General features: G+C 58.9%; 1 protein-coding gene across 3 annotated transcripts; it reads right to left on the bottom strand.

Annotated features, from left to right (window-relative positions):
• Nucleotides 1–3171: 3171 nt before the first annotated feature.
• Nucleotides 3172–27245, bottom strand: LOC139174913 (hexokinase-2-like). 3 transcript variants are annotated; one of them, XM_070765614.1, is made up of 18 exons: nt 27142–27245; nt 18034–18196; nt 17143–17291; nt 15873–15992; nt 14990–15085; nt 14255–14354; nt 13899–14082; nt 13428–13583; nt 12544–12777; nt 11456–11760; nt 10252–10400; nt 9977–10096; nt 9519–9614; nt 8243–8342; nt 6983–7166; nt 6525–6680; nt 5015–5248; nt 3172–4692 (listed from the first exon to the last, which is right to left on the bottom strand). In XM_070765614.1, the coding sequence occupies exons 1-18, from the start codon at nt 27184–27186 to the stop codon at nt 4548–4550; spliced, it is 2736 nt and encodes a 911-aa protein (XP_070621715.1). In that variant the 5' UTR covers nt 27187–27245; the 3' UTR covers nt 3172–4547. The 3 variants fall into 3 exon arrangements, with proteins under 3 accessions (XP_070621715.1, XP_070621714.1, XP_070621716.1); XM_070765613.1 differs by lacking the exon at nt 27142–27245 and adding an exon at nt 22701–22882; XM_070765615.1 differs by lacking the exon at nt 27142–27245 and adding an exon at nt 20823–20985.
• Between the last annotated feature and the right edge of the window lie 254 nt (nt 27246–27499).

The following is a 27499-nucleotide window of genomic DNA, read 5'->3' on the forward strand; positions in this document are numbered from 1 at the left end:
TGTGCATGTGCAGAGGCTTCTGTGCATGCGCAGAGGTTATTTGTGTGACGTGACTTTTGGCGTGAGGCAAACTGGTAGCTTCAACCCTGATGCACATCCAGTTCCCTTGAGAACTACAAGCTGAGTGCAGTTGGTCAGCCAGCTTCAGAGCACCTGGCGGTGATGCTGTCCATCCCACATGGTTTATCTCTTACCAAGAAGTAGGCTGTGATCTCCTTTGTCAAATGCCTTACTGAAGTCCAATTACTGAGTCTTCGGAGAGGGGCGGCATACAAATCTAAGTAATAAATAATAAATAAATAAATATATTACGTCCAAAGCATTTCCCCAAGCCACGAATTAATCATGTTGTCCAAGTCTACCCATGTTTTAACTTATTCTAGCATTCTGGGTGAAACTGATTGGAACAGCAATGTGGCTTTTGTTGTCTTTCAATAATCAGAGCAAGAGAATTTGTTTACGATTTTCATTTTATTGTTAAAGTTACAGATGAAAAATATTATTTTTGGGATTATCTCAATCCCATTTTCACAGAATTAGAAAAGCTTCTTTTAAAAAAAAACAAAACCCATGTGGACACTTGCAGATTTTATTACCATATCATGAGCCATTTTTGAACGCACCAGCTTTTGGAATCAACGGATTCTGCGTGCATGGGAAATGATGCAAAGGAAACAATCGGACACATCCTCTTGCAAATAGGATTTCATTAAAATTGTTTACAGAGCTGATTTGTCATTTTCAGAGGAAGAAGAAGCTTTGAAGAGCTGAAGAGGCCTTGGGATTCCAGGCACCACAGAAATAGCTGGAACAACATGACTGACAAAGGGGCTGATTTGTTCCCTGGGAGACAGTCAGCTCAAGGCTTCTTGCTTGGAGCCAGCAGCCCCCTCCCACCCATGCTAGACAGGCTGCAGGTAAGGCCCCCATCGTGGCCGGGGATCCGCCCAGCGGGGGCTTCAATGCCAGCTGATCACTCAAGTCACGTTTATATCAAGCCAGGACCCAGACAAGGCTATGGGGCTGCTGCCTCTGGGGTTGCACACGCTCCCTTTAGCCAGGAGGGAAGCCCCGGGGGTCTAAATAAAGGAATGAGCAAGCAAGAGGCAGCCCACCCCCCTTCCCGAGGGCAGGGCAGGCATTCACCCGGCCCAGGAGTCCAGGCCAGGTGGCTGACCCACTGCCGCCAGGCCTCCACCCAGGTTGGGGGTCATGGCACCAAGTGATTTGGCAGTTCTGTTTTTCCTGCTCCCGGTCTTGGGTGGCTCTGGACGTTTGCAAGGAGGCTGGTGGGGAAGGAGGTCGGCCCACCTATAATTCAGAGGAAGGAGGCAATTAGAGGGGAAGCAGCCGTGGGTCTGCCTCTTGTCTTCTTTTTGACTCCAGCCGCAAAGACAAGCGGCCGACCCTTGCTGGTGGACTGTTGCTGCTGCTTAGGGGGAATGAAGCCGCCTCAACAGACAAGGAGTGGCCGGAGGAATTTGAGCAGCGTCTCCTAAACGAGGCTCTTCCCCCCAACCACATTTCTCTTTGCCCCAAGTGAATTTTTAAAACCAAAGCCTGTAACGCTAATAAGGCTGGATGGGGAAGTTGACCAGGAAGGTTTCAGAGTCCCTCCTTCAGCCCTTGACCATCGGAGGTCCACTTCGTAGAGTTAGGAGTTTGGGTTTCTTGCATTTTTTTAAAAAATTGCACTTAATTTAAATCTAATGTATGTAGCGTTATTTGCGTTTTCTTCAATTTCATTCAGCTTTGTTTTTTCTCCATGAACCAGATTCAGAATATTTTAATATAATTGTATTGATCTTCAAGAAAAACAAGATTAAAAGAAAAACGAGCCACAATATCCTGTAAGCAGCCAGAATTCCTTTTCCACTGCTCAGATTCAAAGTCTGATTTCTTACTATTCAACATCATATTCTGTCCAATAAGATTCAATTCGGTCTGGCACAGTGATAGGCTACCAAAGTTTTTACTACCCCACTGTGGGCGTGGCTTATGCATTTTGTTTCAACCTCTGTCAGGGCAAACTGGGTGCTCTGGGGGGGCTCTTCCCAGGGTCTGAGGGGACCCTCCTCTCACCAGGTTCAGGGAAGAAGCCCCCCCGGCCTGCTCAGATCCAGCTGCAGCCCCAAATTTCAGGTAGAGCCACCTTAGTGGCCGCCTGACTGACCCTTGCCGTAGTGTCCCCTCCAGGGCTGGATGGTTCGCCAGGGTTGTTATTGCGTGGGGGAGGGAGGTTGCTGGGCAAACGGTGGGGGGAGGCGGGGGGGGGGGGCAGGAGGATTTGGCTGGCCAGCATCTCCCAGCATCTGCTCTTGACCAGCCTGGCCAAAGGATGGGAAAGCACCACAGCGCCACCCAGTGGTCAGAGAGGGTAGTTCCTACCTAGGGAACTCTCGGCAGAGGTGTGACACCTACCTAGCCACAGGTGGTGGTGGCGGCATAAGTTGAACTTGGTTGCTTTGTGCCAGCCCCCATTATTGTCTGACCGTTGGAGATGTGAGAGAGTTGCAGGAGGTGGGAGGTCTGGGAGATGTTTTAAGTTAAGGGGTTTTTATAGTGTTGTTTTATTCAATTTCAATTTCTTCCATTGTTATGTATCAGCTTGTTGTAAGCCGCCCTGAGTCTCAGGAGAAGGCGGACAAAGTAAGTAAATAAGTAAATGCAGAGTAGTCTGGAGAACCGGTAGATGCCCCCTCTCTCTGGCTGCCCACCCCCTGCTCTGTCCCCCCCCAGTCCCGTCTGATGGGGGGGTAGGGGGACTATGCAGGGTCTTCGTCTCCTGCCACGCCCACCACAGCCACGCCCAGTAGTACAAGAAACTGAAACCCCCCACGGGCACCAGCAGAGCATCTCACTCTCAAGATCCTCCCTGCGTGCGAGAGAAAGAGGGAGGGGGGAGAATGTGAGGTGCCACTCAACTCTGAAAACTCGTCTCTGCTGTTTGGGTGGCACCGTCTCCTCTTTCGTTTCGGAGCCTCCTCATCGTCATTCTAAATAACACAAAATAATGTAAAACTCTGGGAATCAGAGCTCCACTTTTCACCTCCCAGTCCAGGGCGGAAGGAGACTGCCAAGGGATGCCACACACACACCCCCCACTTCCCAAGGCCGGCCCGGGGGACTCCCCCACCGCCACCCTCCCTCCGACAGCAACAAGGCCGAGTCTGAACAAAAGAGAGGATTTATTTCTCATTCTTTTCTTTCAAGTTAAGCATCTCAATTAAGCCAAGGCGGCTGTTCCAAGCACACGACTAAAAAAGACACAAAGCATTTCTACGTCCTTGACAATCTCACGAGTGTAAATTCCACAGAGAGACACATAGAGGGAATTATTTTCTCTGCAATTTCAGCAGAGGTCTCATTTGCAGCAAAGTCTCCACAAAAAGGTTTGGCATAGGATTATTCCTTTTGTTTTCCTTGTATAAAAATAGATAAATTTAATATTTGTCGCATCACAATTTTTCATTTGGTCTTGTCCACACTGGCTGTTTGGAGCAGTTCCTCTTCATTGCAATCACTTTAAATGTTTAAAGGAAGAAGAGGAAGGGTGTGTTCTTAAACGGAGTGTTTCCTTGAACGTTTGTTTCAGTTAATCAAGACATAAATATAAATACACAGAGAGAGAGAGATTAAAAAAATAGAATAATTTCTCTTCAAACGACCACCAAAATTGGACTGGATGTCACAGGCAACGCTTGAGTCCGCCACAAAGAGAAGCTTTGGGTCGCTGGCTCTTTGCCGCTTGGGGTCCCTGAGAAAAGCCACAGCCCTTCCCGCAACTGGACTCGGAGCCGGAAGATCCGCAGGAGGCCGACTCTGCCCTCCAAGAGCCTAGAGGGCCCTCCACCTCCTCCCCCACTCCACCCTCACCACTTTAAATGCACCCCACCTTCCCCAAGAAACAGGTGGGAAGGGGGCTTGCCCACCCCCCAGAAGGACCGAGGGTCAAGAAAGAAGCCGATTCAAGAGAGAAGCTGCACGCTCAGTTGTGAGGGAAAATGGAGCTGGGTCCCTCAAGGGCCCGGGAAGCCCCTCCTCCCTCCCTCCTTTGCCAGCTTCGGGGGGGGGCAAGGAGCCTTCAGATTGATTGATTGATGGGGGGGAATGCTTGTAGCAAGAGAGAGGAAGACGGGCAGGCGGCCTCTTGGCGTCCCGGGATGGCCCGGCCTCTGCTCCTCACCCGAATCCCCCTGAACTTCTCCCAGGGAGAGCCCCGAGTGCAGACCCCCTGCCCGCCTCCTCCTCCCAAAGCCCGCAACCCTTCTACAAGCCTCTATAAGCAAGCGGGCTGCCTTCCGTGGGGGGACGGGACGGGGGGCTTCTGCTATGCTATGCTGTGCGTCAGAGGTCAGCCAGCCGGCCACAGAGGGAGCTCGGAGGCGGCTGAAGGGCACCAAAGAGCCTCCAGGGGCCGACAGAGGCTGCAAAGGGCGTGGCTGGCCATAGGGGCTCTATCAGGAGCAACTTGGAAGACACAGGGGGGGGTCCTGCCCGGAAGGGCCTGGGGATGGGCAGGGAGGGAGGGAGTGGCGCCCTCCCCCTCAATGCTGGCCAGCCTCCCGCAACCGGCAGGCCACGGCAGTGATGAGGGCCGCCCCTTTCCCGCTGCCGTCCTCGGACTGGAGGAAGGAGACCTCGCACTTGGGCGAAAGCTGCTCCACCGTTTCCTGCATCACTTTGGAGAAGCTGCAGAGAGAAGGAACATGAGGTCACCTGGCCGCCCGCTTCCTTCCCCCCTGGGGGGGGGGCTCTTTTCTGCTTGCAAGAACCACGCCAGCCAATTATTTCTGGGCCTGATTTAGGGGGCTCTCCCCAAACACCCGAGGAAAGAAGAGATCCGGTCACTGCCTGTCTTGTCCTGCAAGTCCCACTGCAGAGTGACGCCATGCCAGGCTACACTGGGCAGGGCCAGGACCTTGCAACGGTGGGAGGGGGCCTCCAGGCAGCACAAAGGCCGCCTGGGCCTTCTCTCCCCCCCCTCTCTCCCCGGGGAAGCCGAGGAACCTACTGTGGGTGGAGTTTGTAGAGGGTCCCGTCTACTCCGACCGTGACCTTAAGGAAGTCCAAGCCTCGGTTCTCTCGGATCTTGTCCACCACCGCAGCCACTCCTGCCCCACACAGCTGGGCGGCCCGTCGAGCGATCACGGTGCACACCTCTTTCACAATGATGCTGTCGTCACAGGTGGTCTTCAGTCCGAGGTCCTGGAGGATGTGCCGGACCTGAAGCAGCGCCAGGCAGTCGCTGGGGGCACAAGACGGGGGTGGGGGGGCACATGGGCTTAGGAATTGGGGGTGGGGAGAGGGAGGGGCAGGTCTTGGCCGTCCTGCTGGAATGGGCCTGGCCTGGCCTGGCCAACCAGGATGGGGGCGTCAGCTAGAGATTGGACCCCCCTTGTTGGAGTTGGGACGGTCCTGGCTTCCTGCCTAAGTGGGAGGTTGAACTAGAAGACCTCCATGGTCCCAACCCTGTTAGTCTATAACCTGGACAGGTAAGAAGAGGCGGAAGACCCTCTAAGGCCAGTTCAAGAAGAGAACGTCCGGAAGGGGTTCAAATAGCCCCCCCCCGGATTCTTAGGAATGGAAGGAGGGGGAGATGGCCCAGCCACAGTCAGGGCGCGTGCACTGTTACAAAAGGGGTCTGAGCCCCCCTCCCCTGCTCTGGCGCCCGTCTTTGTCCTAACACAAAAGACAATTCCCTCGCGTGCCCCGGCTCCCCTTCGGAGCTGCTGCCCGGTGGGAATTCCTATTGCCCGTCCATTCACCTGCCCTCCTCTCCAAGCCCCCACCTGGCTGACCACTCCTTTCCAGAGAGAACCACCCAACTGATGCTCTTGTAAAGCGTGTGTGTGTCGCCTGTGACTGGTCATCTGTGTGCAATTATCCTCCTGTGTGTTTGCTTTACACAAAGAATACAGAGCGGAAGAATACCTCTCTGGCTGGGAGGAAAGGTCAGTGGGCGTCATGCGTGTTCATTGCGTGACTCACGTGCTGCATGACATACAGAGAAGGGGAACAAGCACCCTTGGCTCTGCCACAATTCTACCCCAACTTTAGGAGCAGGATGCAGTTGCTCCAGCCATTGAGTGGAGGCGTGAGTAGCGGCAGGGAGGAGGGGGCCAGGCTGTCCCCTTTCGGCCCATAGCGCTGGCAGGAGGCCCCACCCGCCTGCCCGGTAGTGACGGGGTTCAGAACCCACCACTGAACTGCTCCCATGGAAATACTGCCCCAACCTTCTCCAGTTTGCCTGGGTCAGGTGTTATGGGATCTGTAGTCCTAGAGACTACCTGGTGACTGGGACAGGCTGCAGAAGGGGAAATACACCTGACCACTAGGAGGCAGCAGTCGCTCCGAAGGAAGCAGCCCGCCAATCCTTTTGCGTATCCCATAATAAGCAAGAACTCTGGCCCCCTGGGGGAGCCCAAGGAAAGTCCAGAGGGGGGGAGGGGCCGCCAGCCATTCCCGCCTCCCTCTTCCCTGATTCTGGGCCCAGACCCCGCCCACATCTGACTGGACCTCACCTCTCAATCTGAGACAGGAACTTGGTCTTGAAGATCCCTTTGGTCTTCAGCCGCTCGGAGATCCTCCCGCGGAAGAGGAGCCCCCGCTTGGTGAAGTCAATCAGGATGTTGCGCACAATTTCTCCCAGGTACATCCCACTGATCATCTTCTCAAATCTGAAAGGTGGGTCGGGAGGAGTCGCTCGTCACTCGCTCGCACGCTGACGCTGACGGAACCCCCTCCCTGCTCAACAGCACCTGGGGCCCAACTGGATCATCCCCGCGAGAGGTCTAGAAGAGGACCCTGCTCACACCACGTCCTCCAACACCCAAGCGTGGACCAACCGATCCCACGTCAGCAGAATAGAGGCATCTGGCGGGGACCCAGCAGGAGGGTCCAGGGCGGGTCCCCCCACACACCCCCCCCCGTTGTGTGCCTGCTGAACCCGGAGGGAAACCAGGCCCCAAAGTTCACCCACCGCTGCTTCCCGGGGTTGAGGGAGTTCTCGTCTACGGTGGCATCGAACCCTGTCCAGAACTCCTCCAAGCAGCCGTTGTCCCCAAAGGCCCCCCACTCCATATTGACGCACATCCTGCCTTGGTCCCCCGCCACCAGCTCCACGTTGCTCAGCTCCTCCATGTAGCAGGCATTGGTGCCCGTTCCTGGGAAAGCGACAGGAGAGGGTCTCAGCCGGGCCACCGAAGCAGCGCCCCCTTTGGGGAGAAGAGGCCGAGGGCAGGAAAGGGGGCCTGGGCCACAGCAACAGCGCTTCACGGAGCTTTCACGGCTCTCTGCAAGTTGTTTGCAGGGAGTCGGCCTCTTGCCCCCAACCATCCGGGTCCTCACTTGACCCACCTGGGAAGGGCGGAAGGCTGAGTCGACCTGGAGCCTGGCGAGAATCGAACTGCCAAATGGCAGTCAGCCAGCAGAAGTAGCCTGCAGTGCTGCACTCTAACCACTGTGCCACCGAGGCGCTCTGACCATGCATGCCAAGGTGGCAGGGAGTACCCGGGTCGCCCAGAAGAACTCTTGCCAGCCTCCCTCCAAGCGTCAGCCGCAGAGGGGCAGCAGCTCCGCAAGAAGCCCAGCCGGGCCTCTCGGGGGCCACGCACAGGCGGAGGGCAGGCTGCCAAGGCCAGCAGCAGGTGCGCAACCTCTGGGCAGCTGGCACAGGATCTCCACAGGCCACTTTTCCCCTCCGCTGCCCGCCATCGTGGGAGGCCAGCTTCCCTCTCGCTGCCACCGTCTCCGGACTCTTTCTCACGGAGCCCCTAAGCAGCACCGGAGGGTGCCGGAAGGATGCACCATTCGTCATATTTTGTATTTCATCAAACAAATTCCATTCTGAACTATTTGCCCCCTTGTCTTTCTCCAAGCGGCCAGGGTTCTTCTTCACGGCATGAAACAGTACATGGCACGTGGCTGAGAGCTTCCGGGGCCTGGGAGGGAGGAGCTGGCGAGGGCAGGAGGCTCCAGCCCAGTCCCCACCCCCCCACCGGGCAAAGGAACCACCCGGAATGGCACCCCATTCTCTTCCTTCGTGTGCGATCCCCACGACCAGGAAGGAGGCCCAGGAAGCCCTGGCTGAGCCATCACCCAAATGTCTCTCCGGCTGGTTGGCTCCATTCACGAAGGTGGCGGCCACGGACGATGTTCCACAGCATGGAAGAGGGCAGAGACACCTCCCCCCTCCCGGTCAATCCAATCACTGCGTCAACAACCCGGGTTTGGCGCTTACCAACAATGAGTCCCACTTCACACAGAGGGTCTTCATAGCCACAACTCATCATGGTGCCCACTGTGTCGTTCACCAAAGCTACCACGTCCAGATCAAACTCCTAAGGGGGAGAAAGGAAAGAAAAGAGGGTTGGGAAGCTCCCAAGAAGGGGCTGGGCGGCCCCTGCTCAGAAACGGCACGGCTGCTCCTGGCTGAGCATGTGGCAGTGATGGGGGACCTATGGCACGCGTGTCTAGGGCACGCGTCTAAATAAATAAATGATTTTTCATGCCTGAGCGCCTGATTTTTTTTCAGAGATGTCACGCAAGGCAACGTGTTGCGTAATTATTTGGGGCTCGGTGCTGGGGCAGAATAAGGTCCTTCCCACTATGTTATTCCGTTATTTTATATTTCAATTAATAGCATTATCCTCTTATAAATCCAGATAGGCCCTCATGCCTACTCCTTCTTCTTATACATTCTTCTTAAAAGGAACAAAAAACCCTTATACAATTTTTTCCTAATTAGGAAAAAAAAAAATCTTCTTTTTTAATAAAAGAAAATAATAATAAAACAAAGCCAAAATCTATTACTATTAAAACTAAAATAACCAGCAAAACCAAAACCACAACTAATAATAAATCCATGCTTTAAAATCTTCATTTCTTAAATATTTATCATTTATCATAGTATTATAGTAATCTAGTAATACTATGAAAATCTATTTGAACACCAATGCATCAATTAATATATTTCCACAAATTATACTTCCCGGCGCGGGGCTTTCCCCTGGCTCCAGCCTGGCCGGGCCTTCACGCCAAGCGCTGTCTTGGCTGCTGGTGAGGGCGATGACCACCCCCGCTATGCGCCATGGTCTGTCCCCTCGGCAGGGGTGACGCGGCACTTTCAAAGCACCGTGCTCAGCAGGGGCGGAACGGGGAGGAGCCAGATCGCGGCGGGTGGAAGTCATGGCTGTGCGCCCACTGAAAAGTCCTGCGCTAAGATTCCTCGTTGCATGCGCGGCCAGGGAACACTGGTCAGGGGGAGAGTGCGGGGAGTTGTGTGCATGTGCAGGGGGAGGGCGTTGCAATGTGGGTGTGGGCACACACATGCACGCAATCGCCTGTGCACACCAGAGCCCAAAACGGCTCACCCTCCCTGTCCTAGAAGGCCCCAATGAGTGACCCTGCCCCCCCCCATGAAGACTGTTCCAAGTACCCCCCCCCTTCCCCCCGTGGCTTCTCTCCCTCCGGAGCGGATGAAGCCCGAGAGGGGAACGAGTGCCCGGCCGACGTACCTTCCTTCTGAGAATGGCTTCCTTCAGCAGCCCCACCACGTCCTCTCCCTCGCAGCCGGAAGCGCTGAAGCCCTTGGTCCACTGCAGGAGCAGGCCCTGGGGCAGCGGAGGGAGGGAGAGCACAGGAGTCAGCCCCCCCCCCGGGGATCCTCCACGAACGGCTTCATCCGCCAAGCCAGGAGCTCAGGCGCTGAAGGGCTGGACCTTTGAGAAGCGGCCAGAGTGGCATCTCTCCTGTCCAGGGGCTGCTCCCCTGCTGGACCTGGCAGAGCCCACCCGCTCGCCCATCCACATGGGCTTTGGGAAGCGCCCCCCGGCCTCTCTGGGCCAGCCCTGGAAAGACCCCACACACCAGGTGGGTGGGAAGGGCCCACACTCAGGGCTGCATCTTCCTCCTGGCGGTGCTGCCCACAAGCACAGCACACACACGTGCGCACGCACAGCGGGAGAAGGCCTACCTCATCCAGCCTCTTTTGTTGACAAGGGAAGGAGAAGGTAAACCCCAGGGGGAGAGAAGCCCCCTTCATGCCCATGTACGCCAGGAAGTCCGAAATGCAGCTGACGATGTGATCAAAGAGCTGCCGGGAGAAACGGAGAAGCAGGGGGCGGAGCTGGGACCCCGAGCTGCACCTGGCACTGCTGGGCGGGACAAAGCCCCCCACCGCCCCAGCCCCACCGCCCACTGGGCTCCACCACCTCCCACTGCCCCCCCCCCCCCCCGAGGACCCCTTACCTCCTCTCCGGTTCCTTGCATGACGTCTTCGGAGATTGTGTAGATCTTGTTGTGCATTTCCACGCTGCGCCGCATCCCACTTCGCACGCGCACCAGCAGCACACGGAAGTTGGTGCCGCCCAGGTCCAAGGCCAGGAAGTCTCCTTTCTCTGAAACGAAAATCCACCACGGCTCCAGCCAGGCCTCCCAGAGCACCAGGAGACCCTCCGCGCCTCGTTCTACAAGGGCCAAAAGTCACCACAACGATGATGGAGGAGGAGGAGGAGGAAACGACGGGGCCCTTAGAGGTCTCTCTGTAGGGGCCCTTGCAGCAGCCCCCTGCCAGGCTTTCCAATAGGGCGGCACTGGGTGAGGCAGCTGGATGCATCCGGAAAGCCCCCGGGAAGGCTGGCAAGGGGGCCCCCACTGCGCAGGCTGCTCCAGGTCAGGCACAAAACCCGGTCAGGATCCGATGAACAGAGCCTGGAAGGGACCTTGTAAGCCATCTAGCCCACCCCCACTCCCACTCAGGCAGGGGACCTGACACCAGTGATGGGGAACGTTGATTCATGTGCCAAAGGGGCGGTTGTGTGTGGAGGGGGGGGGTTTGCATAATTCCAGGTGGCGCCCCTTTCCTGCGCCTGCATTCAAGTTGGGAAACGGCCATTTCTGGGCTCGGGGGGGGCTTCCCCACTCCCTCTGGGGCTGAGAGCAGGCTGTTTCCCGACTACCACTGGGACCAGGAGGCCCAGGAATCAGCCGGCCTGAGCTCATCGATATGGCTCTGCGTGGCACTTGTGGCCCACGTGCCATAGGCTTGCCACTTTTCTGATGAAAGTCCTTCCAATCTCTTCTGGCAGCTGTTCTCTTTGGTGGGCAACGCCAACCGTGACCCCAGGGAGGCTTGGAGGGAAGAACTGAATCTGTTCCGAGGGCCCAATCCACCGGGAGATCTCCGTCAGCCCCGTGGAGAGGCGGGGAAGAGGTCCGACTCCTCCCGGAGGGGCCCTGGGGCAGCCTCCACACTCGCCCAAGAGGGTCGCCGGCATTCCGAGAGCCCTGCAGGGGCACCAGGCTAAACCCGCTTTGGGGGGTTGATTGCTTGGGCGACTGACTACGTCGGGGGGGCCTCACCGCCCCATCACGGAGGTTAGGTGTATCCTGCCCTCGGCCTCCCTCCCAGCCAGGTGGCTGTGCCTCCCCCGGCTCCAGTGGGGCTCCTCACCCGTCCCGTCCGGAGTGGCGCAGACGTAGGTGGGCAGCATCTTGACGGGGGCCTCGGCGTGGGTCTCCTGGGCCAGGCCGGCCTCCATCTCCTGCCGCATCCGCTTCTTCACCTCCAGCAGCTGCGGGAGGCTGAGCCGGAGGGGGCGGAGGGTCTCCTGGCGGGCCTCGTGTTGGGCGGCCAGCCGATACGCCACCGCTGTCACCATGGCGGCTCCCTTGCCGCTGCCGTCTTCGGAACGGAGGAATCGGATCTCGTGGCCGGACAGGAGGCGACGGACCACTTTGTGAAGGCGGCGGGCAAAGCTGGGCAGGAGGAAGAGGGAGAAGGGAGGGGCCGGTTGCAGAACTCTGGCGGGAGCCTCCGCCTGCTGCCAGCTGGAGCCGAGGGGAGAGATGGGGCTCAGAGCGCCCCATGAAGGCGGCAGCTGCCTTCTCAAGGGGACCCTTCTCTTCAGTCTGGCCTCCTCTCCCCCACCTGCTTGGGAGACGCACCTGGGGGGCCCAGAGACTCAGAGCTGGTTGGTGATTACGTTGCTCTGACCCACAACAGTCTCCGAACTCAGTAATTGAGCCAAGGAACCAAACAGTCCAGGACAGAAGAAGGAGAAAAAGGAAAGGAAAGGAAGGAGAAAGGGAAGGAGAAGGAGGGACGAGGGAGGGAGGGAAGGAGGGAAGGAAGGAAGGAGAAGGAGGGACGAGGGAGGGAGGGAAGGAGGGAAGGAGAGAGGGAGGGAAGGAAGGAGGGAAGGAAGGAAGGAAGGAAGGAGGGAGGGAAGGAAGGAGGGAAGGAAGGAGGGAAGGAAGGAAGGAGGGAGGGAAGGAAGGAGGGAGGGAAGAAGGAAGGAGGGAGGGAAGGAGGGAGGGAGGGAAGGAGGGAGGGAAGGAGGGAAGGAGGGAGGGAGGGAGGGAAGAAGGGAGGAAGGAAGGAAGGAAGGAGGAAGGAAGGAAGGAAGGAAGGAAGTGGACTTGCTCCACCTTCAACACTATCCCCTTCCTCCGAGTCCGCAGCCGGGAGACCAGCCAGCCGCCACCCACTGCCTTGCCCAGCTCAGGGCTCCCCCGGCTGGGTCTCCGGAGCCCACTTACTGAGGGTGCTGCTTGTAGACGGAGCCATCCACCCCAATGGTGGTGCGCAGCCAGTCGACCCCCCGGTTCTCCTTCAGGCGGAGGAGCACGGCGGCCAGAGCGGCCCCACAGAGGTTGGCCGAGCGGGTGGAGACGATCTCGCAGACTCGCTGGGTGGCCACGCAGTCCTCGTACGAAGGTTCCAGGCCCAGCTGCTCCAGGATCGTGCGGGCTTTGGCGATGCCTTCTTTCTCCCTAGGTCCGGAGGGGGAGCTGGGCTCAGTCCTAGCCACCCCCTGGCGCCCCCCTGCCTGCCTCGGCCACTACCCAAATCCCCTCCGGGAGGGCCAGATCCTGCAGCCCTGCCGTCCTTTCCCAGCCCTGCTCGGCCGCCGGTCAGGGCAAGGGGAGGGTCCCCCCTTTTCACAGCTAACGGGTCCTTGGCACTGGAGGCTCAGGGAGCCCGGCAGGGGATCCCCTATCCACCTGGTCAACTGCCTGGACGTGGCCCAGCCTTCACCTGGGAATTCCAGCACGGCTGGCTGACCTTGGCTTAATCCCCAGGGGTCTTCGGGGTCCGAGGCTGCCCCCTACGCTCTGCGTGTCTGCCTACCCCTGAGTTTTATGATCGTGATTGATCACTTGTGGTCTGCTTCTGCGCCAGAGGCAAACTCCTTGTGTCTCCAACCACACGTGGTCAGTAAAGTATATTCTCTTCTCTTCCATACCACAGTGTCTTCCCTGGACTGGAGGGCGGCTGGTGGTTCTCTGGGTCTTCAGCCAGGAAGCCCCCAACCCTCTGGGCCCTTCCAGGCTTTCTTGGGGCCAGCAAAGGGTCCTGCCCCTCCCTCTCTCCCTCCCTCCCTGCCCGAGGGGGGGTCTCCGGGCCCTGAGGCGCCACTCACTTTTCGATGGCAGAGACGTATCTGGTCTCAAAGCAGCCGCTCTTCTTCAAGCCGTCCGGGAGCTTCCCGCCGAAGAGGAGCTTCTCCTTGGCCATCTTCACCAGGATGAGCCTGACCAGCTCGCCCATATACAGCCCACTGATCATCTTCTCAAACCTGCCGCGTGGGAGGGAAGGAGCAGCCTCAGGGCCAAGGGGGTCGTGGGGGGCTCAGCCGAACCCCTGACGCCACCCGGGGAGAGCCCGCTGGCCAGGCCTGGAAGGTCAGTGGGGAGACCCTCCCCTCGAGGGAAGTGGCCGTCAGAAGCGCGACGCTGGAGGGGCTGCGTTCCGGGAAGAAGCCATCCCCTGTCCGATCCCCCGCCTTCCTCTGAATGACTGCAGAGGGCTACAGAACGGAAACCGACCCTCCGTCTTTCAGCCCACGAGGCCCCCTCGGACTGGACGCTCTCGGGCAAGACCTTCCACTTACAGCTGCTTGCCGGGATTCAGGGAGCCCCTGTCGATCTCTTGGTCGAACTCCGTCCGGATATCCCTGAGGGACCCATCGTCCCCAAAGGCTCCCCACTCCATGTTGATGCACATGCGGCCCTCGTCGCCCTCCACCGTCTCTATATGGCGCATCTCCTCCATGTAGCAAGCATTGGACCCGGTACCTGGGGGGCGGAGGGCGAGGCGGGAGCCAGGAAGCTCTCGTCAGAGCAGAAGCCGGGGCTGAGCGGCCGAGGGTCTCAGGGAGGCCCAAACTGGCCTCTGCGTCTCGACCGGCTCGGGCTGGCCACCTAAGTGGGGAAGGGGATCTGCTGATGCCCAGAGAGGCTCCCTTACCGACAATCAGTCCGACTTCGCAGTTGTGGTCGTCATAGCCGCATGTCATCATGGTCCCAACGGTGTCATTCACCACAGCTACGACATCAATCTCAAAGTCCTGTAATGCAGGAACGGGGGGGAGAGGGAACCACCAAGTGAGAGTCCCAGCTGGCTCAACACATCCACCCCATGCAGCTGACACCTGGGGCTCCTCCTCCTCCTCCTCCTCCCAGCCTTGGAAACCGGGCAGCGCAAAACGGGGCAGTCCGGAGGGCCCCCTTCATCTTCTCCCGAGACTTCATGGGGAAGCAGCAATGAATGTTCTGGAGAACCAGGATCTTGCGACAACCGCGGTGGGAGGAGACCCTGCCGTTGCCTTCCCCCCCCAGCCTCTCCCCACCGACCTCCCTCGCCTGAAGTGCGGGGCAGGGGCCGCCAAGAGGGCTCCCGGCCACCCCCGCCTGCAGCCGATGCCAGGCCCCGAGCCAGCTGACCCTCTCTGCGCAAAGGGCAGATGGGCTGGAGTGAGGGCGTCGCTTCTTTGTGGTGTGGCCAGAAACATTGTTTGGCTGGTTGTTATCCCGGCAGGAAGAGGTTTTGCATTCTTTTCCAAACAATTTTAAAGAAAACATGCAACCTGACCGATCCACTGCGGGAGGATTCCAGCCGCGGCAATGGCCCTGCAGTAGATCCCCGGGGAAATCTAGGGCCTCCCTAGAGCCTCCAGCTGTGGAAAGGTCGGTCTTCAATTACCCCTCGCTTCTTTATGGCGTTCCGTAAGAGCGAAACCACGTCCTTCCCTTCCACACCACTGCACTTGAATCCTTTGGTCCACGTGTCCAAGATGCTCTGGGGGAGAGAGAGCCAAAGCGACCAGGAGTTCACCTTAACACGTCTGTCTCCCGTGGGTGGGGGAGGAGGCTGGAACCCCCTGCACAGACAAGGGCTCCCCAACCTGCCCAGGCACCCCTGCAAAGCCTCCCCTGAGGGAGGGGGGCCAGGGCTCCAAGTGCGATGGGGGGTTTCTGGGGGGCCTTCAGGGGCCCTGATTCAACATTGCTTTTTATTTTAGTTCTGCTGAATAATCTGCCGTCTCTACGTCGCCTCCTTCATCTCCAAGGGGCCGAATGCCAAGCGGAGGTCTTCCTCCCTTTCCAAGGTGGGCTCCACCCTTCAAAGGCCCCCGGGAGCCCCTGGGCCCCTTCAGCACCTCCTCCCTTACGCGGCTTCAGCCTTGCGCTCCACCAGCTGGGGCCCCCAATGCCCCGAGGGACCTGCCGCCTGGCCAGCCTGCTGCTTTCTGCGGCTCCCATGGGTCCCGGCCACGACCCTCACCCGGCGGTGGAAGAAGAGACTCATCGGGGGGCTCCGGTGGGGGGCCGTGCCCACCTCAGTCCCAACCAGCCGTAAGGACTCTCCGCCACCCCATCTCACCCACTTCTGCCCCCCCCCAAAAAACCCTTTGCCTCCGACGGACGAGGCGGTCCAGCTAACGGATTTTACCCGCCAGGCGGATGCTCCGAACGTGGTCAGCTAGCAAGGAGGGAGCCCCCCCCCTCCACCGACGGCACGAGAGGTCCCAGCAGAAAGCGAGGCTGCCAGAGGACCTCTGGGCCAGCACTGGACACTCACTCACCTCGTCCAGTTTGGTCTGGTGGCAGGGAAAGGAGAAGGTGAAGCCCAGGGGCAGCTTCCTGTCCTTGATCTGCTGCTGTTCCATGAAGTCAGCCAAACAGCCGGCAATGTAGTCGAAGAGCTGGGAAGGGAGGAGCAAGGGTCCAATCGGCCAAAGGTCTGGGCCGGCCAAAGCCTTTGCTCCAATCGAGGGAGAGGTGGAGCATCGCCCCCACATCAAAAGCAAAAGGCCAGAACTGCGTCCCCCCAAAAAAACCCCAGCGAGAAGGGAACATTTGCAGCTGAGGGTTGAAAGAAGGGACCCTCGGGGGTCTCCGAGCTTGGCTGCTTCCTCACAGGCATTTCATTTCCAAACTAGGCAACTCCACCATTGGCGGAAGGGAGTCGGGTCTGCTGTAACCCATCCCTGCTGCCACCGATGACATAACTCCGTTTGGTAATGAAACTGTTTTAATAACAACAACAACAATAATAATAATTTGATTTGTATGCCACCCCTCTCCGGGGCGGCTCACAACAATAATGAAATCTATAATAAATAATGAAATCTACTTGCCTTCCCTACTGGTCTGCAAATGCACGTGCACGCCAGCGGCAGGCACGCTCTCCCACCCTCTGAGCATGTGCAGAAGGCTTTGGGCATGCACAGAGGGTAAGAAACGAGAACGTGGCCACATCTGGATGGAACCTTGTGCTGCCACTGCTATCGCTTCTCCAAACTACTAGCGGCTGCGGCTGCTACTGGTCTGCCTGGACCGGGCCGAGCGGGTGGCCTTTCCGCCCTGGTTCGAGGGCCAGCCGTCTCTGGGTCCACCCGAGCCCAGCTGCCTCATGTGCCACCAGAGAAAACCCAGCAGCCCATTAGGCAAAGTCACACCTGCAACCGGGTTTCCTCAGGTGCTGAAATCTTTCCATTCAATATTATTGGCTTTTCAGTGTGGATCTGTACTGCTCCTCAAGTGTCATTTATTGTCTAAATTGTCTATGGCCTTCAATGCTCTGTAAATATCTATAATGTAAGTTAAAAGAATAAATGTGGAACTACACGGTTTGAGATGGAGACCATCACTACAGATACTCAAAGGCAACAAGAAGGGCTTTTGGGCCAGAAGAACAAGCTGGAGACCCGTTTTGGGACCCCTGCGAGTTGCCGTAAAGAGCATCTTCACTGTGTTTGCTAAAGAATCCAGATGTTCTCCACCCCGGCAGCACATCAGTTGCACCAGGACGTAGAGAGTGCTAAAACCGGAGAGTCAAACTGCAACACTCACCTGTGTCCCACTGCCTCTCATCAGGTCCTCAGGAACATTGTAGATCTTGTTTTCCATCTCAACTTCCTTGCTGACCTTATCTGCCACTTTGACTCTTAGCACCCGGAAATTTGTGCCACCGAGATCCAAAGCTAAGAAGTCGCCTTCCTCTGTTGGAAGATGAGGTGGGGGGAGGGGAGAGGGGGGGTGAAGCCCATTTCATTCACGTGTGGATGCAGGATTCAAAACACTTCAGAAATCCCCCCTTGCTTGGCCAATCTCGGCCTGCAGCTCCCCTCCGCGAAGAGGGACGTCCGAGAGGCTGAAGAGCTTTCTCCAGGTGGAGGGATACCCCAGCTGAGTTACGGGCACCTGGTTGCCCTGGCAACAGAGGAGCAGGATCTGGCCCAGGTCCTCATCACTCTTGGTGCTTCTGTCAAGGCTGCTGACGGTCGCTGCTCAACAGGTGCTTCCTGGCGTGAGGCCAAGCCTGGCCCTCAGCAGCGAAAATAATCTACCTCGCCCAGGTACCTAAGGCTACACCTGCTCCCAGGTTCTGAAAGGTGGCTTGAGACAGGGAGCCTTGCAAGCAAGCAGGTTATTTCAAAAACTCATACGACATGTTTTCATGGGGAAAACCAGAAAATACAGGGCCAGTAAACCAGGCAGAGTCAAGTTGGTGAAAACTGCTCCAGAAACACACGACAGCACAAGCTACAGAATTCAGAGCTCATCTTGGGAGGCCACTGTCTACAGGGAAGGTCCAGAAGTTTAAGAAATGTTCTTTAGAGGCTTGAAAGGGTCAAATCCCTGCTAGATATTTAACATGCTCTAAAACAGCATTTGATACACGGAAGAATCGAACTTTCACGGTCAAGAGAGTCCCCACTGCAGGGGAGACAAAGACTCTACCTGTCCCGTCCGGAATGGACCTCACAAAGGTCGGCAGCATTTTCACAGAGGCGGTGGGGTTGGTGTCGGCCCCCAGGCCCTTCTCCATCTCCTTTCGGAACCGCTCTGAGATGTCACGGAGGGTGTCATCCGACAGCCGGAGGTGGTAGAGGTTCTTGTCAACCTGGCAACGGGAGAAAGACGGGTCAGAGGCCAAAAGAGGCAGGAAGCACAAGAACTGATGTGCGCGGCCTCCCCAACCCCAAAGGCATCTTGCAATCTCCATCGGCCCTCACTGTGCACAAGAAAAGAGCGAGCTGGGCAGCCCCAGTTTGGCCAGAGTGGGCCACCCGAGCCAGGGCCAAGAGCGGGGTTGCCTTTCAGGAAACCGGGCCCTTCGCCCCTCCAGCCCAGGGAACCCGGTTTTGCCTGGCAGCCGCCTGGCCTGGCTTGCTCTGGGGCTGGTGGGGGGGGGCTCTCCAGGCCACCGCCAACCATCCCTAGGCACCAGCCCCCAACTTCTCCAACACACCCAGGCAGCCTCCGCCTAGCTTCTGGCCACAAGACTAACATTAAAATTCAACAGGGAGGGGAAGTATTGCAGAGAGCGACAGGGAAGTTTGCTTTCATAATCAGCTAAATGAAGGAAGCTGGCCCCCTCCTCATATTCCCAAGCAGGGAGGGGGAAACGAGAGGTTGCTTCTTTGATTTTTCCAGCCATTGATTTAATCCGGTGCTGGACAGAGAAATTCTCATTGATTTTTTTTTACCAGTTATTTTTCACTGACGTTTATTCCGAAGGGGAAGCGTGGTGCTTTTTTCATGTTGGCCCCGCCTCTGGGTTCATCCTCCCTCTGGCGACCTGCAGCCGCCTGCTCCCCCGACACCTGCCCAGGTGACGCTTCAAGGAATTCCTCCCTTGCGGCTCTGTTTATTCAGCCTCCTACCTGCCTCCCCCAAACTCCGGGCCCACGGATCTCTCCTTCTACAGAGATTAGACCAAGGGAGCCCCCCAACCTCTGGGGCTCAGAGAATTCCAGATTCTGGAATTCTGGCAGTTCTACTCGAGCTTAAAGGCAACGGTTTCACCACGTTGCCCAGTGGCAATTCCGTGTGTCCTCAGTTGTCCAGGTGAAGCAGTGGCCGGGAGGGATTTGCCTTCAGCTTCAGGGCCCAACTGTAGTTTGCGGCCCCAGTTTCCAGCGAAAGCGCAAGAGCCTCTTCTCGGCTTCCTCCCGGGCCGATTGCTTCCGATCCCTGCAGCGCAACAGGAAGCGCTCAGAGCATTTGAACCGTTTCCTTTCCACAAACAGAGGCCGGAGCTTATTTGCTTTCCCAAGCAGGTGGCCACAGGAGACGAGGAAGGGAGCGCCTGGGCCCACAAGGTCTTTCCAAGGGGAGGCAGGCTGCCCCCCCAGTCCCACAAGACCACAGCCTGGTTTAAGCAGCCCCGGTCACAGCGGCCGGCCAGGCCCACGCCATGCACTGGGCACCGGAGGGGGAGTCGATGGCCTGTCCTGGCCCTGGGACTACAGGGCTCTTGAAAACGTTTCTATGGCAATGGGGGTTTTTGGGGGGGGCATTTTCTATTACCACGTATGGTAGTGGTGCTGTCTGAGGCAGTCTCGACTCCCAGCAACCGCCTGGCAAAAAAACCCCGGCTTCCTCTCCTGGGCAAGTCTCTGATTTCCCAACCTCACACAACCTCATGTGAAAATAAACAACCCACTCAATCAATCAATCAATCAATCAATGCTCAGCATCCACTCACAGCAGGCTGCCTCCCCCAGAAGGATTTGGAGAAGGAGTCTAACTTGGAAGGCAGCCCCCAGCCTTCCCTGGACAGCTGGCCCCCCGCCTCCCTGGCTCCTTCCCAGAGCTGCTCCGACCTCGGGAGAGCCACACTCAGCACCAGAACCGGAGATCAGCCGTCCTCCAGCCCACCACAGGACGGCCCCGTGTGAAGTCCGGGCTGGCAGCTGCCAGCTGAGAGCCTCCCCCTGCCCCCCTCCCAAGAAAGCTCCTGTGCTCTCCCTCGGCTGGTGACGTCATCCAAAGATTTAACTCCCCCCCCCTCCCGGGCAGATTTCTCGCTCAGCGCCCAGTGAGTCAACTTCCTGCTAAGCTGGTTCTTCCTCTCCCCCTTCAGCCCCTCCCTCACCTGTGCTCCTCGGAGGGAGCGATTAGGGACATAAGGCGCCTCTCTCCCAGCTGGGGCCATGGAGGGCAAGGGGCAGAGGGCGAACTCCAAAGGGAGCCCCCCTCAAGCCAGAGGGACCCCAATCCCCCCACCTCCCTTTCCAGCAGGACAATTCTTGGGGGGGGGGCTTGGCCCCATCAGCACAAGCACTCCAAGAGACCCCAGAGGGTAAACAATAGCAAAGGCCAGTAGCAGCCGAGAGAACGGCCGACAGATGCGAAGAGGAGGAGGCCCAGGTCCCTTTGGAGGCCGTTTTGGCCAAGGGAGCTGGTGGTGGCCGGGGACACGGGGTGGGTGGGCTCTTCCCAAAGCAGCAGGGTGCCTTCTAGTTAATCCGTGCGGGGAGCCAAAACCGTAAGTAACAGCACATCCAGACTGCGCCTATGTGTTGTCTTCAACTGACACAATATTCTTAGAGAGCAGGAATGTGTCCGTCTCCTTTTAGTGTTAATTCCTTAGTCCTAGAACTCCAGCATACAAATGATACAATAACACCTCAGTTATACCGGTAGCAAGTCTAGTTGTTAACTCAACAAGTGTTAAGAGCCCGAAACAACGCAATCCACACTGAAAGCCAAAACAGGGTGTGTTGCATTGCCACGGTTCTTACCGGTGACAGTCCAGGCACAACATGCTGGATTCTGATTCACCGGAGAAATCGCCGCAGGGGGAAGAGAGATGCCGGGGGGGGGGGTTTCGGGGGGCCCCGTCTCTCTTCCGGGCTCCTTCCGGGCTGCAGAGGGCGGCAACGTCAGCAGAGGAGCCTTCGGGACCTGGAGTGTGATTTGCAAACTGAGCCGAAATAAAGTTGCACAACCCAACAGAGCAAAGGACACTGAACCTCTGGAGCTGGACATCAAGGCGAGTGGGATTGTCCTTTGCTCACATGTGGCGTTTTCTAGCCTGATTGACAAGAATAACTGGTAGGTCGATGTTTTCTGCCCCTGTGCGATCGGGCAGTTCCAATTCACACGACTGGGGCCACTCGCCCTCCGGAGAAGTGATATGGCCCTGAGGGTCAGGCCGTTTGCAAGGGGCAGGCTGCCCGCAGCCCTTCCCAGGAGGAGCCCCTCCGAGGATGCGGTGGGGGGGGAGGGGCAGCGCTTACAGGTCCTGCCGGCCGGAGCCTGTGCTGCCCTTCCTGGCCCGAATCGGCCACTCTGCAGCACTCAGGCAGGGCAGGGCCTGTACCAAAGGAGACGGCCCCTCCCTCCTTTGTTGGGAGCCGGGCAGACCAGCGCCTGGGGGTGCCCTGCACAGACCCCCTTGGGGTGGGGGGGAAGGGGCACCAGGCCACAGCTTCAGCCGGAGGCTGAGAGAAGGTCAGTGTTCCCGATGTCCCCTCTCTCTTCAGCCACGGACCAGGCTGGGAAAAGTACTCCGCGACATCTCCACCAATCCCTCCGCTGCCCCCCCAAAGGGCCCCCCAGCCCCCCACACACAACGCACAGGAAGCAGCAGCAAGCGGGGCCCTCTGGCTTTGCCCTCCGCCCCCCATCTTGGCAGGGAGCTGCCGTAGGTAGGAGGAGGGCGTGTCCCCAGGTGACCTTTCCATCCCATGAAGAGCAAGGAAGGGGCGGAGCCTTGCAAGGGGCCTTCTGGAGGAAGGATGGGGGAGGGGTCCGAAAGGTTCCCCAGGGCTGGGACTCTCCCTCCCTCCCCCTCTCCCCCCCAGGAGAAATCTGAGGGCAGGAGAAATGGGGCCCTGGGGCTGAGGGCAAGGAGGGGAGCGGCTCAGAGTTGCTCAGCAAGCCCCCCCCCTGCTGTAGGATCCCAAGGGAAAGAGGGCCCCGTAATACGACAGCATGGAGCCCAGGGCCTCCTCCAGGGCACTCGGAGCACCCCCCCCAGGAAGAGGGGCTTCTCTGGCCTCACCTGCCCAGCAAAGGGCTTGGCGGAGGGAGGGGGGCTTTGCTGGGCGGCAAGAAGCAGCAGGAGAAGGAGAGGGAGAGTAACCTCGGCGCCTGGAGGGGAGGGGGAGACGCGGGGGGGATTCGTGGGGCCGCCCCAGCCGCCGTTTCCCCGCTCCCGCCCAGCCGGCCACAGGGAGGTCAGTTCTGCGGGGGAGGCGGGAAGCCGGCAAAGCTCTCGGACGGCGACCCCCCCCCCCCTTCCCGAGCAGGAGAGCCGGCGGGCGCTTCGGGGCCCCGGCTGCGCTCGGTGTCTCTCGGCGCCCTTGGGGCTCGGCCGGGGCCGGAGGGCCGGCAGCCGTCGGGGCTGAGCGCGGCCCTCGCGGCTCTTCCGGGAGAAGTTTCTTCCCGGCGCTTCTTCAGGCGAGGCCACCCGACCGGCGAAAGAGCCGCTTCCCGCGCCGCCTCTGGCCTCCGCCCGCCCGGTTCCCCCGCCCGTCCCCAGAGAAGCGGGGCGGCCGGGCCCGCTTGGCGCCCCGGAAACCTCGCCGCTCCTTCAGCCGCACGCGGCCCCGGGCAGGCGCCCCCCACGCCCCGTCCCTTCCCCTCCCGGCCCACGTGCCGCCCGCCCGCCTCACCCGCTGCGCCTGGTCGTGGCGGAGCTCAGCGAAGAGGCAGGCCAGCAAGTGCGAGGCGATCATGCCGACGGGGAGCCCGGGAGCAGCGGCGGGAGCGGAGTCGGGGCGCGCCGGCCGGACAAAGTGACTGGCGATCCCAGCCGGCTCCTCGCGCCTCCCGCCCGGCTTCCGCCCGCCGCGCCCTGCCCGCCGCCGCCCATTGGCCCATCCGGAGGGGGTGTGCGCGGGGGCGGGGGCGGCGGGAGGGAGCGGCCCTTCCCAGCGGCGTGGCTGACAGCACGTGCGGACCGAGCCCCCCCTGCTCCCTCCCGGCCGGGCGCTGGCAAGGCCGCTTGCGTGGGAGCGTCCGACGCGCCCCCCTCCAGCCCCCCGAGGAGGAAGCCTCGGCCCCCCGCGCAGCCCCCGCCCCACCCTGCGTCGTCTCCCCGGGACGGGGCTGCCCCTTCCCCGCCGGCCTGGCTCCACGCGCCGCCGATGCGCCTTCCGTCCCCTCCCGTCTCTCCCCCCAGGGGGGCCGTTGGGGCAAGCGGGGTCCCCGCCGGTCGCCCCCCGCCCTCCTCGCGCGGCTGGCCGGCCTCTCCCCTAAAGACCCCCAGCCCCCCCCCCCCGCGCTGCCCCGGCACTTCCCGCCTCTCCGGGGATGGACGGCTGTCCAGGCTGGCTGTGCCCGGAGAGAGCCGCCGCCCGGGACGAGGCCTTCCCTGCTCCGAGGAAGCCCCGCACGGGCCGCACTGCAGTCCCGGCAGCCTCGTCCTGGCTCAGCGGAGGGGGCGCGGGGAGGAACCTCGGGGGTCCCGTCTATAAATTCCCTTGTGAAGGGATTGAGGCCTGATTTATGCTCAATCGCCGGGCAGTTGTCTCTCCTTTGAGATTGGCGAAAAGACACAAAGGATTTAGGCAGACCTGGTGCACAAAATGAGACCCCAGGAACGGCCGGTGTTTTCAGCCCCTCACATATTGTGTCCAGTTCCGGTCGCCACAATGGAAGGATGGGGGGGGGGATGCTGGAAAGGAGAGAGGGAAGAGGGTTGAGTTGTGGTCAGTTGCAAAGTTGTGTCGGAACCATCGCAACCCCATGGACAACACTCCTCCAGGCCTTCCTGTCCCCTCCCATCCCGCCAGAGTGCATTTAAGGTCACTCCGACTGCTGTGAGGAACCCCCCCGCCCCCTCGTTCTCCACCCTCCCCTTCTTCTTTTGCCCTCCATCGTCCCCAGCACAAGGCTCTTGTCCAAAGTCTTTGAGTCCCACCTTCAGGATCTGGCCTCCTCAACAGCAGTCGGGGTGGATCTCCCCTGGGAGGACTGACCGCTTGGATTGCAGATGGGCAGTCCGAGGGACTGGCAGGAGGCTTCTCCAGCACCAGAGTTCCAAGGCCTCCATTCGTTGGCGCTCAGCCCTCCTTACGGTCCAACTTTCACAGCCGTCCCTTACAGCTTGGACAATCGTGTCCCTGATTACAACCCCCTTTCGCAGGCAGGGTGGGGCCTCTCTCCCTCCCCAGGAGCAGGCGTCTTTTAATTTCTTGGCTGCATCTACGGTGATCTTGGAGGCCAGGAGAGTAAAATCTGTCACTGCCTCCATTTCTTCCCCATCTATTTGGCAGGGATTGAGAGGGCCGGATGCCATGATCTTGGATTTCTTAATGTTGAGTTCCAAGTCAACTTTTGCCCTCTCCCCCTCCGGCCACGTCAAGAGGCTCTTTAGTTCCTTTTTGCTTTCAGTTCCTGCTTCCAGGGTTCAGGAAAGGGACACTAAGATCTGACTCTCCTCCCAGGGGTCGCCCCAAATGCTAGCAGGGCCCCCACTGCTCAGGGCCCTCCCTCCTCCCTCACTGCTTAGAAGTGTGGATTTCGATGGGTGTCCCACACTCCAAGGGGGGGGCAATGTGGCTGGAGGGGGGGAGGCCAAGGTGGGGGGGCAGAAGCAGTTCTAGTCCCTGCTACAACCCGGTCGCTGCCCCCCCCCCCGCCTCACGCCAACCATGCTCAAGGCTTGTTCCTGTGCAGCAGCCGTGTGGCTTGCTCAACAACCTTCTCTTCCTCCAGAGGACTAGGACCTTTGGGGCAAAGGAGACTCGGCACCCTCCCTTTCTTCACAGGAAGAGGAGGCATTGAGCAAGCGGCCGAGGGTTGCAAACTCCCTTCCAGAGAAGAAGGAAAGAAAGAACGGAGGTGAGAGAGGGGCCAATGTGGTGAAGGAGAAGAAAGCACCAGAAATGGAGGTGGAATTTAATTCGGTGGAATTAGATAGCATTACATCCTGCAGGGAAAGTGATTTTTGTCCTCATAATTTTGAACTGCCTTTCAGATAATTAACAAATCTCCAGCCTTTCTAACCTGCACGACGGATGGGAAATGTCACCTGGCGGTGCATTTAGAGAGCGAAGTGAGGCAGTGGAAGCCCCTTGGAATCTCCCCCTCTCGGGCTCCAAGGGAAACTCCCCCTTCAAAACATCTGTCTCGCCTTCCCAGCTGAGCTCACAGAGAACCCACCTTCTGCCCTCGGGCTGTGTTTTGCAAGCACGTGGGGGTTTTTGGGTGGGGAGGGGAGGGGAAAGGGTGTGGATGAGGCCCTGCAGTCCTTAATACCAGAGGCCTGTCATCATCGCTGCTGGGTTGCTTTCCGCGCACACTCACGCACCACAAACCCCCGATTGCAACATTCCTTCCATTGCCGCTGCATATCTCAAAACTGGAATGTTTGTTACATAATTTTTCTAATTTTTCTTGAAACATTTCTATGGAAATGTTCGCAGCAAAAGCAAAAGTGCCAGATTGCGCACGGAGCGGAGCCTCCCCGGTGGCCTCCAGCCAAGCCCAGGGCCAGAGCTTCAGCAGGAGGGCCCCCTCCCGAAAGACCCCTCTGGACCCAAGCTCTGGGCCTCCCTGTGGACCACGGAGGGGCTCCCGGCACTTGTCTTCCGCACCCTCCGGCTGGGCGGTGGCCGGAGCTGCCTTGCCCGTCTTCTCATGGCCCCCCTTGGAAGGCCCCCTTGGCCGAGCGCTGCGCTTTTCTTAAGAGGTTTCCCAAAAACCGGAGAGAGGCAAAGAAATGGCCCCCCATGGAAGATGAAGCGTTGCTCCTCCTGAGCCTCTCGGAGTCCCAAGCGCTGCCTGCCTGCCTGCCAGGGGATTGGGAATCGCTGGGCGAGATCAATAGCCTTGACCTGACGGAGACGCCCTTGACCATTGCATATAGGCATCCTTTGAGGGGGCCCCCCACCCCCAGTCACGCTGGCATGCTTCCATGGCCGCAGCGTCCGAGGGCAATCACGCGATGCGCAGGTGGGACCTCCCAGGCCAGCGTCCAGTAAGCAGAGTCAACGGGGGAAGCCTGAGGGGCTCAACTTGGTGATTCGCTTAACAACGTCAATGATTTGCTTAAAACCGTTGGCAGAAGTCGCTCCCTTTGCCCCAGCAACAGAAATTCTGGTCTTCATAACTGAAGACCCCCAAATAATGATAGAAGGAGAGAAGCCCTTTCACGTAGCGATTAAGAAACCTTCAGCCGCCTCAACGGCTTGAGACGGTGAGTCCGAGTCCCTTCTTGGCCGTGGGAATTGGCTGGGTGACTTTGGGCCAATCCCACTTCTCGGGCCGAACCGCTCCGCAGGGACGATGTGGAGAAAATGGAAAGAGCAAGGAGTGGTGGATCTCTTTGCTGCTTTGGATCATTTGTGAAAAATCTCAACCTAATCTTCATGGCTAACTATTCTTTTATTCAAGCTTTTATTTGGATGAAGACCACCGGGCAGGAAGGGTAGAGTCAATTAAAAGCATGGAAATATCAACTATTTTTTTAATGAAACATTCTCCACACTCTATATGGAGGAGAACAACCTGGAGGAGGACCAGGGAGACCCACCTGCCTTGGAAGAGGCCATGAAGACCCAGGGGGGGGGGCGAAGCCTTTGCCTTCAGCCGTGACACCCGAGGGGGCAGCAGTCAAGGAAGGGGCCCAGGCAGCGCTTGGGGGAGCCCCCCGTGAAGGGACTACAAAGACCAGGACCAGGCAGGGCCTAGAAGTCTCGGTGGGGCCTCGTGAGAACAAAAGTTAGTCCCTGAAGAAGCGGGGGGGGGAGAGAATGATACTGACCCACTTTGCCTGGCTGAGGACCCCTGCTGAGAAGGCTGAGAAGGGCCAAGAGACCCAGCCAGGGGAAACCCCCCCCTGGTTCCCCCCCCCAGGCCCCAACGGCTCCTACACGACTCTCCTGGGTGTGAAGACCCAGCTCTGCAAAGGGGCCGCTGGGGGGGGAGGAGGAGGAGGGGGGCCCAAAGGGGGTCCATCTGCCTGGTTGCCGAGGGTCTGTCAAGCCCAACTGAAGGGCAGAGAGTTGGTCATGGGAAGGGAGGCCTTCAGGTGGCAGCCTGGTGGGTTGTGTGTGTGTGGGGGGAAGGAGCTGTCCTCCTCTTAAAAGCCCAAAGGTGGAAGCCTACCTGACTGGGGGCGCTCGGCCCCTCGGCCTCCTGCCTGCCCTCCATCCCCTCCGTCTGTCCGTCTGAGGTCTCGGCAGCTGGTGCAGGTGATCGGCAGCTCAGTAGAGAAGGAGCCTCCCAGGGCGGGTCCGGCAGCATTTATGGGGCAGCAGCTGGCTGAGGTCACTGGCTGGGGAGGCTGGGCGGGTGGCAGCCCAGGCAGGCAGAGAATCTGGGCAGGGAGGGAGGACTTTGGACGCCAACTGCCAGCCACACTTCCTGCTCTTGCCTTGTCTGCAAAGGAATTGGGCTTCCTCCTGTTCTCATCTGTTTCCCCTGCCGGTTCTGGGACGGGGCGTGTTTGAGGGGCTTCAGGGAA

The sequence above is a fragment of the Erythrolamprus reginae genome, chromosome 12 (assembly GCF_031021105.1).
Source record: "Erythrolamprus reginae isolate rEryReg1 chromosome 12, rEryReg1.hap1, whole genome shotgun sequence".
In the NCBI taxonomy this organism is placed as follows: domain Eukaryota; kingdom Metazoa; phylum Chordata; class Lepidosauria; order Squamata; family Dipsadidae; genus Erythrolamprus; species Erythrolamprus reginae.